The sequence below is a fragment of the Vespa mandarinia genome, chromosome 1, assembly GCF_050613455.1.
Source record: "Vespa mandarinia isolate Hongniang chromosome 1, ASM5061345v1, whole genome shotgun sequence".
Taxonomy (NCBI): domain Eukaryota; kingdom Metazoa; phylum Arthropoda; class Insecta; order Hymenoptera; family Vespidae; genus Vespa; species Vespa mandarinia.
Window position 1 is genome coordinate 17,677,501 of NC_140810.1, and position 10,000 is coordinate 17,687,500.

Genomic DNA, 10,000 nt, shown 5'->3' on the forward strand with positions numbered 1-10,000 from the left:
GTATCCGTATATATGTATATATTATCTCGTGAAAATAATAATATTCGCCGAAGGATGACATATGATTTCTCTCTTTCTTTTATTTTTTTTTTAAATATATATATATATATATATGTGTGTATGTATGTGTGTGTGTGCGGTTCGTAATTTTCATTGTTTTCTCCTATTTTTTTCTCTTTTTCTTTTCCCCACTTTTCTATTCTCACTTCTCTCCCTTTCTTTCATTTCTTCTTTTCTTTTTGTTTTGTTTTTGTTTTTTTTTTTTTCTTTCTTTTTTCCTTTAATTTCTCTTACATTTCTTTCTTATTCGCATGTTTATCACACAACACAAGAGGAACGCGATAATCGTTGTTGATTGCGCAAGGACGTGGAAGCGATCATGTTTTGGAATAACGGTATTCCAAGAGTATAACAGTGTATATATACGTGCGTGCACATAAGTATGTATGTATATCTGTGTGTGTGTGTGTGTGTGTGTGTGTGTGCGCGTGCGTGTGTGTGTGTACGTGCGTTTACGCACGTACAACAAACGCGACTTTTCCTCAACTTCCACAATCCCTCAGAGTTCGAATTCGCACGGGTTTTTTCATTCCCGTTAGGACGCGTAGGATCCTCCTACGATTGGATAGGCCGAACGTGTTTACCGTAAGAATAAGAAAGAATAAAAAAGGAAAGAGAAAAAAAGAAGAAATAAAGACAAAAAAGAAGAAGAAAAAGAAGAAGAAGAAGAAGAAGAGAAAAGAAGAAAAACAAAATTATAAAGGAATGAAAGGGTCAACGAAAAATCAGAAAGTCCGGTAGTGAATTGTAAAGAGAGAGAGAGAGAGAGAAAGAGAAAGAGAAAGAGAGAAAGCGCGCGCGCGCTCGCTTGCACGGGCGCCTGCATGCATGCATGCATGCATGTGCAGCTTCGTCACGAAGAGTCTTCTCGTTTGTTTACATCGCGCCTGGAAGAGAATCGCGCATGTTGCGACCACGGTCGCAAGGGACTCATACTTGACATTTCTTTTTGTTTTTTCTCTCGACGCTCAACAATTTACCTATATAGATAATAGGTATTTCTATGATATATATATATATATATATATATATATATATTTAAAGAAAATGAGAATAATAAAAAAAAAGGAATGAATGTAATCGTGTTTTCAACCTTTATCAAGAGTCGTCAAAGTTAACCATATACCCCATTTTCTTCAACTAGCTAGCTCTCGTCATCGACACCCACCAACTGTGCGATAAACTTTTTATCAAGAGACAAATTCTTTCACCTAATTGCATCTCTACGTTTATCTACTTTCTCTCTCTCTCTCTCTCTTTCTTTTTCTCTATCTAACACTTTATCGTCATAGATAATACACATGTCATATACGTATTCATGTATCTATGTATATGTATTACGCAGATACGTCATCGAGAACCGAGACGACGAATCCTAATTGATTTTTCTTCTATCGTCAGAGTTTGGCTTCCCTTGTCTGGAATTCTAGCCTATTAACGCGTTCACAATTTCGTCAAGGTGGCATTTCAACAATAAGCCGAATATACTTTCCAAAGTCCAAGACCTACCTCTCGTACAACTAGCTTTTCCAATTCAACTCAACTCAACTCAACTCAACTCAATCCAATCCAATTCAGTCCAACCCAAGCCAAACCAACCCAATTCAATCCAATACAACATGACCCAATCGAGCCCAGACTCGACCCAAGCCAAAAGAGTAAAAGAACGTGGTTATGTATTAGACAAATTCCTAAAAAAGGTAGTAAGACTAATAAGGAATACTATACTTAAATGGTACACCATCAGGAGGAGATGGTTCAGGCAATCTAAGTACATCTCTTTGAGAACTCACATACAAGCACGCACGCACGCACAAAGTACGCCTTACTTTATCCTTTTGTCGAGACGAAGAAACAGTAGTAGTAGAAGGAGTAGGAGAACGAATAGTAGTTGTGTGGATGTGATGGAGGAGGATGAAGAAGATAAGGAGGGATATGATGAAGAATTACTACTACAGTGCGAAGGAAGTTGAAACGCGGAGTCTTACTTCGAGCAAAGTAAGAACCCAACGTCTGTGGGCATGGCGTCGTCTCTCAACGCACCGTTATTCCGTGAAAGAAGAGAGTGCGGACACGGAGGGAAAGAACGACCGAGTAGAATCGTTGGTGTCGTCGTCATCGTCATCCTCCTCGTCGGCGTGTGTTGCCGACTCTTTCTCTCTCTCTGTCTTCCGGTCTCTCTCTCTCTCTCTCTCTCTCAGTCTCTCCACCCTATACACGCGGGCGAGCTGGCGAGAGGGAGAGAGGGAGGGCGGTCTGTTGCGCGCTCGCGCGCAACTACGCAGTTGGAATCGGCGCTCTCCGCGCTTGTTGGCGCGAAACAGCAGCAGACTCGGAATCTCCGTTGTGTTGTCGTCGTCGTCGTCGTCGTCGTCGTCGGCGTCGGCGTCGGCGTCGTCGGCATCGTTGTGATGTTCTCGTCATCGTCTTCGTCGTAGTTGTCTGTCTCTCTTCGTTTCTCCCCCCCCCCTTTACCGTGCGCCGCCTGCCGTCGTTTTTTGGTATAATCTCTAACTTTCTCGTCGTTCGATTATAATAAGAATAATAATAATCCCCGCCGAAACTCTTTTTTTTTTTTTAAATTTCTCCCAATCATATTTATCTATCTATCTATCTATCATATCCACGCCTCATATCATAACCTCACGACGAGCTTTAAAGCACGAGCTTCGTTCGTGCTGTTTTGACGCGATTTAACGACACGAATGTTCGTCGAGGTATAAAAAGATTGACGAGTAAGAGAGAGAAAGATAGATAGAGATAGAGAGAGATAGAGAGAGAGAGAGAGAGAGAGAGAGAGAGAGAGAGAAAGAGAGTGAGTGACAGAGAAGGGGAATAGTAAGAGTAGGAGGGGGGGAGAAACAGGGGAGATATCACCGTCCTTCTTCTAGCGAGAAAATAAATAAAGAAATAAACAAATAAAGAGAGAAAGAAAAAAAGATAAAAATGAAATAAATAAAAGAAAGAAAGAAAGAAAGGAACGATTTTGACCGACGAGAGAACACGAATAACTTACACTTAGATCTCCATAGATTTTTCTCGCGCCACCCCGTAGATCGTAACGTCCGTGTGCCTAACGCGTGGTGGTAGTATTAAGGAAGGGTCAACGGCCGACCCTCACCACGCGCGCGGCACGGATCGACGCGGCTCGTACGCGCCGACACACGGGAGCCCCGGTTTGTTTTGGTTTCTCGGCCGTTACCCCCTGGCTCTCCTCACCTATCCCCGCCAGAGAAGAGTAGCACGGAGTTCTCTTTATTTCTTTCTTTCTTTCTTTCTTTTATTTCTTTATTTCTTTATTTCTTTTCTCTCTCTCTTTCTCTCTTTCTCTCTTTCTCTTCTACGCTCTCAGCAGCCTTCCTCGCGATTTTCCTACCTCCCTCCCTCTATATCTGCCTCTTTATCTCTCTCTCTCTCTCTCTCTCTCTCTCTCTCTCTCTCTTTCTCTCTCATTCTTTTAGTTGTATCGTACAGAGTTGCTTTTCACGGGCATCGAATGCATAAAGTACTCCCTTTCTTTCCATTCTGTGAAAGGACAGAGCGAGAGTGAGAGCAAGAGAGTGAGAGAGAGAGAGAGAGAGAGAGAGAGAGAGAGAGTGGATGAGTGGGGGGAAAGAGGGAGGATGGGAGGGAGGAAGTCGTGTTCCAAAATTAGCTTTGGTGGAGTCTGTGCCATGGCGGTCGCCAACGAACGCAACACAGAACAATAACAACAACAACAACAACAACAACAACAACAACAACAACAACATAACAACAACAAACAATGATAACAACAACAAATAATAACATACAACAATAACCTGTCTCAGGATCTCTTCCTGAGGTGTGGGAAGAGAGGGGGAAGTGAGGGAAAAGGACGAGTATAATAAGTCTAGTAATAGTAAAGCGTAATCGCTCGTACGATAGTAGTAGGTAGTGGGATTTCGCTGAGAAAATCGACGCTCGTGACTTTGTGAACTAGCGTGTGCGAGCGAGAAGAAGGAGTCTCTCTTTTTCTCTCTTTCTCTAATTCGCTCGCTCGCTCGCTCGCTCTCGCGCTCGCGCGCGCACACGCTCACTTGCATCGAGAGGGGCGCCGAGGACGCCGCGTGCGTATCGCCGGCCAGTGCACTCGTGTCCCACGAGGCGCTTCTCTTCTCTTCCCTCCCTCTCGCCCCTACCTCTATCCTCCTCCCCACCTTTTCCCTCTTCCTTCTTCCCTTTGCCCTTTTCCCAACGATTCCTCTTGCTCTATCCTCGTCGCTGTCGCTGTCGTTGTCGTTGTTGTCGTAGTCGTCATAGTCATTCTTCCTTTCCTTCCTTCCTTCCTTCCTTTCTTCCTTTCGTTCGTTCGTTCGTTGGTTCGTTCGTTGGTTCGTTCGTTGGTTCGTTCGTTGGTTCGTTCGTTGGGTGCACAGAGAAAGCGTGGAAATGAGTAGCACTAGACTGTTTCTGTAGGTACCCACTTTAGGGATCGATTTTTACGACCCTTCGCGTCGCGCACCGATGCGTTTCGGACTTTCACGCTTACGGAAATGCTTCGACTTCTTCTAGGATTTTACAATCGTAAAATTCTCTTTATAGTCTTACCACATAGATTTATATAGAATACATATGTGCATATAATATATATATATATATATACACATGTGTACGTATGCTTATATATATTTATGTGTATGTGTCTGTGTATATGTACTATACTCATGAAAATAGTGGGATCGATTTATCGACTTCTCTTTTCAATGTATTTACATATGTACATAAGTAAACATATATTTATATATATATATATATATATATATATATATATATATGATATACGCTCGGTTAGGTTCACTCGCATAGGTTTCTCATACATGTATGATCGTTTACTTTCGTTCCATTCGCCCGTGCCACAGAGAGTGTGGGAAGCACTTTCCTATAACTTTCGTGCGTGCTTTCACGTAGCTGGAATTTCTCGCACGCTTTTAAAACGTCGCTCGTGAAGTTTAAGCCTGACGTAACGAAGAACTACTACTAGTGGTACTAGCTGATACTTTAGCTCATCATATTTCATTATTACTTTTCGATTAAGATCCACTACGTAGTTCTGGGTTTTATTTTTTCATTTTCCTTCCTTATTTCGATATATATTTTTATTCTTTTTCTCCCTTTTATACTTTTTATTTTAAGAAACATGCGTCAACTTATATATATATATATATATATATATATAAATTTCCCCATAGGTAAATTATCTCGGAGCTAGCAAAATAACAGGCACCTTCAACAGAGAGACCTTGACTGGAATTCTAATTTGTAGGTTATGTTGCTTTGACGCGAACATGCGGGGTATCCGCGTGCTCATTCTAATTATACGTCGTTCGACTTTACTACTTTGGAAACGCGAAGAAAGAGGTTGATAGAGGTGGAGATAAAGGTAGAGATGGAGGTGGAAGTAGTGATGATGATGATGATGATGTTGATGATGATGATAGTTTGGTGGTGCTGCCGTTGATTGTAGTGATGGTGGTTGTTATTGTTGTTACTATTGCTGCTATTGCTATTGCTATTACTGTTGTGGCTCATTGCCTATCGGAGTCCCTTTCCTACTACGTTCTCTCTGCTAGAACTCGTCGCGAAGATGTCGTGCGGTGCTGCGTGTTGCGTAGAAGAAAAAAAAAAAGAGACGTGGGAAGAGAGGGAGACTCGCTTGGACGAGCTCGGTATGGCCGGTGCTCTCCGATCAGACCGTGCGCGTGCACCCCGTAGACTATCTTTCTTTCTCTCTCTCTCTCTCTTTCTCTCTTTCTCTCTTTCTCGAGTCCACTATCGGCAACATTGTATACCCCGTACACGATGCATCCATGAAAGATACTCGGCAACCCTGTTATAGCTTACAAACCACGATGATCAACATTGTACACTACTCCGTCTTTGGGGTGAACCAACTTTTTGTTTTATATTTCTCCTTTCCTCTTTTTCTTCTTCTTCTTTCTTCTCCACCTCCTTTATCTCCTCCCCTATCCTCCTACTCTTCCTCGTCCTATCCGACCACATTTCTCGCGTATTTCTTTGATAGCATATATCTCGAGAAAATTGTCTTTTCGAAACGTTACAAATGATACAAGTTTCTTATATATATATATATATATATATTTTTTTTTTGCCGGTAAAATATATATATATATATTTTTTTTGCCGGTAAAATATATATATATATATATATATATATATACATGCGCGAGAGAGAAGGGTTAGAGGAGATAGAAAGACCTGATGTTATATCGATGTTTGAACTCGGATGCAACAGCTTGCATTAACGAAATTGCGAGTGAATAATTTATTATTATGACTGGAGATAACTCTTGGAAGCTTGAACGTCATCTTTCTATCCCTCTTCCCCCCTCCCCTCCCCTCTTTCTCTCTCCCCTCTTTCTCCCTTCTCCCTCTCTTGTTCTTTCTAGTAGAATTTTTGGATGCGAGAAAAGTTGACGTATAATATCTGTCCTCCCTCGTTGAGAATTTTCTCGACCTTCCACAATATATCGCGTATATAAGATATATGTACATACACACATACATACATACATACATATAAACATGTATATATATATATATATATATATATATATATCGAAACTGGGATACCGTTATTGCGAAGCAAGCAAGAAATTGCGTCTCGTTCCCCTCGTACGAATATCTCGGTCGAAAAGGCCGAACATTGAAGACGTGGCGGATAGATCGAATCGTAACAAAACCACTGTGTGCTGAGATTGTCCTCGTCGTCGTCCTCGTCGTCGTGCAACGTAACAAAAGAGAAGAAAAGAAAGAGCGAGAGAGAGAGAGAGAGAGGGAGAGAGAGAGAGAGAGAGAAAGGAGTAAGGAGAACGATGTAGTGGTAGAAGAAGAAGAAAGAAAGAGATAGAGAGACAGAGAGAGACAGACAGAGAGAGAGCACGTAGACTTTCAAGTTGCAGCGAATGAACGGTCGAGCAAGGCAAACGCGAAGCAAGGTAAGGCAAGGCAAGGCAAGGCAAGGCAAGGCAAGGCAAGGCAAGGCAAGGCAAGGCAAAGCAAATGGAGGGCAATGTCTACCGGGCAACGTAGGTCTGTGACCGTTGCGATCGCTATCCCGCTTTATACGACGTGATCAGCGCGTATCGTTTACGAGGGATGATGATGTCACGAGGCATCCTTTATCCTCTTTCTCTCTCTCTCTCTCTCTCTCTCTCTCACTCTCCCTCTTTCTCTCTCTTTCTCGTTTCCTGATCACGGAACGATTCGATTTGAAAGTCGTTCAACTTTACAGGCTCGCTATAATCGCGGGAGCATTGGAGTCACCTGTTACTCCATTCGTTTCGTTCGTGCGGATTAGAGGTCAAAAGGTATTGAACAAAGAAAGATGATTCGTATGTACGTAAGATTTTGTCGTTCGCTTTTTCTTTATATATATATATATATATATATATGCATTTATATGATAACAAAACAAAAAAAAGAGCATTTTTATTGTGAGATTATTATCTATTTATGTATATATGTATATATATATATATATATATGTACATAGACACACATACATACATATATATACATGTATATATGATACTTCGTTGGATAGAATTTATAACGATTAATACATTTGCCGAAGTTATTATCCGTTGGTTGATGATCGATCGATGATCCATCGATCGATCTATCGTTAATTCTCGACGACGATAAAGACGATAAGGACTTTGAAGGTATTATGAGTTAAACGATAACGATCCGTCGTCTGACTATCTCACGCTAAACGTTGTAAGTCGTCGTTCAGCTCGCGCACGATTCGAGTTCTCCCTTTTGAATTTTTAATCCCTAAATTCCACTACGGCCGATGACACCAGCAAAGTTCGCTGTTTGTTCCAGGTCTCCTTATTCTAGCCTAGCCTAGCTTAGCCTAAGGTCTTTCGAGACGTTTTTTCTTTTTTCTTTTTTCTTTTTCTTTTTTTTTTTTCACGTAGGTGTAACACGCACGATCGTTCCTTTCCTTCGTTCGTTCGTTCGTTCGTTCTACGACTAGTCACTCAGTCAGACCGTCCTTCGTAAATGGGGGTTGTGTGCATCGTTCCTGGATCAATAGCACGTGACAGTCGTCGTGACCGGCGCCTCCGCACCGTGTTGCCTCCTTTCTCGTTGCGTTCTCTCTCTCTCTCTCTCTCTCTCTCTCTCTCTCTCTCTCTCTCTCTCTCTCTCTTTCTCTCGGCTGACGCCGCCACCACCACCACCACCACCGGTCTGATGTAAACAAAGGAACAGCTAAACGCTCTCGCTCTCTTGCGATTATACTCGAGCCGTCGTCTCTGATCGATTTCTTTTTCTCCTTTTTTTATTTTTACTTTTCTCTTTTTTTTTTCTTCTTTTTCTTACTTCTTTCGAACCAACGCGATCAACCAAATTCACACAATTACCAATTTGCAACACGAACAACAAAGCCGCATCTTTTCTCGCTGCAATTATCGTATCTTCCTCTTTCTATTTTTTTTTTTTTTTTTTTTTTTTTTTTTAATTCTTTTCCTTTCTTTTTATAAGAATCTCTTTCACAATTTTATATGATTTAAATTAAAAATGATAAAATTTAAATGATTTAGAAATAATCTTTCTTTTCTTTTTTTTCTTTTTTCTTTTTCTCGATTCTTCATTAGGCGAACGCCGCAGTAGTCTTCAAATGTACATGGAAGGGTTGTCTCGAAATCAAGGCTACAGTACCTCTGATAGAGGAACACGTGCGCCAGACTCATCTTGGGTAAGTTAATTTTCATTTTCCGCTTTATCTATTTTGCCGGTTAAAAGCTTTCCTACAAATTGTCAGTCGTAGAGAACGTCGTCGGTACATGGTTACCCAATCGAAAATAATTAACCCGTAAGACCAAGGACGCGGAATACTCTTCAGGGGCTGACATTGAACTGTCGCGATAAGATAAGATGAACGAAATTATCGCCATGTAGTTACGCGCCTCGCGTCTCGCGTTTATACGTAAATACATACGTACCACGTACATAAGTATTTATGTATGTATATATCGTCTCGTACCTACGTATTTACATATTTTTGCGTGTCTCTTCTATGTGGAAGCAAGAAGGAATTACAAGCCGGCGTCTTGCTTGCGTCAGATTTCTTCCTCGTGGCCGCACTTGAAAATGTTTCTCTCGTAAATACGAGATATTCTTCATGCTCGCCAACCGATACTACTTCCTATCTTTCGTTCATTAAATTCAACGACCGACCGATTACACAAATATAACAACGCGTGTAAATAATTTGCTACCGTGGAAGAGTAAATAAAACGATGTCGTAAGATAATGTAAATGTAAGAATTAAAGAAAAAAAAAGAAAGAAATAAAAAAAAAAAAAAGAAGTCGTCCAACAAAGTCCAAGTGTTTACTAGAAATAATCTGTTATTGAATAAAATAAAAAAAAAATAAAAAAAAAGAAAAATGCGTATGTATGTATGTATGTATGTTTGTGCGTTCGTACGACCGATTTAATATAATCTTTATCGATGTCGCTTAACGAAGGATATTGATTTTTTTTTTTTTTCAGTCCAAAGAAATCGAAAGTCTATGAGAACGAGGACGATGACGATATATCGGATCACGAGGAGGAATTTTATTATCAGGAAGTTGCAGTGGATCATATGAGTTCGCCGCCTACAATGTCCCACCGAGACATGGCCAGGCCACCTCACGAAGATCCGGAATATCAGAAACAGCTTCGCTTAGAGGCAGTGCCGGTTAATACGGGCAATACGGAAAGCAACAGTGCAACGGCGATGCCGTGCGTGAAGGAACGAAACAATGCATTCACGATCCTACAGTCGCCTGTAAGTAGGAACAACAACGTCTCCATGTATTCGTTCGGCCGCAATGCCTACTAACCACGGTTAGATACGTTTTCTCCTTAACCACTTCGTCATGCACATATATATATATATAT

The 10,000-nt window shown here is 41.1% G+C and overlaps 1 protein-coding gene across 4 annotated transcripts in view; it reads left to right on the top strand.

Moving 5' to 3' along the window:
- Glut4EF (Glucose transporter 4 enhancer factor) overlaps positions 1-10,000 on the top strand; it is a 114,313-nt gene that overhangs the window by 96,970 nt on the left and 7,343 nt on the right. For all 4 annotated transcript variants that reach the window (XM_085658228.1, XM_085658217.1, XM_085658221.1 and 1 more), the window contains 2 exons: positions 8,709-8,809; positions 9,608-9,887. In XM_085658228.1, the coding sequence (XP_085514354.1) occupies positions 8,709-8,809; positions 9,608-9,887 (381 nt within the window). The remainder of the gene's footprint in view (positions 1-8,708; positions 8,810-9,607; positions 9,888-10,000) is intronic.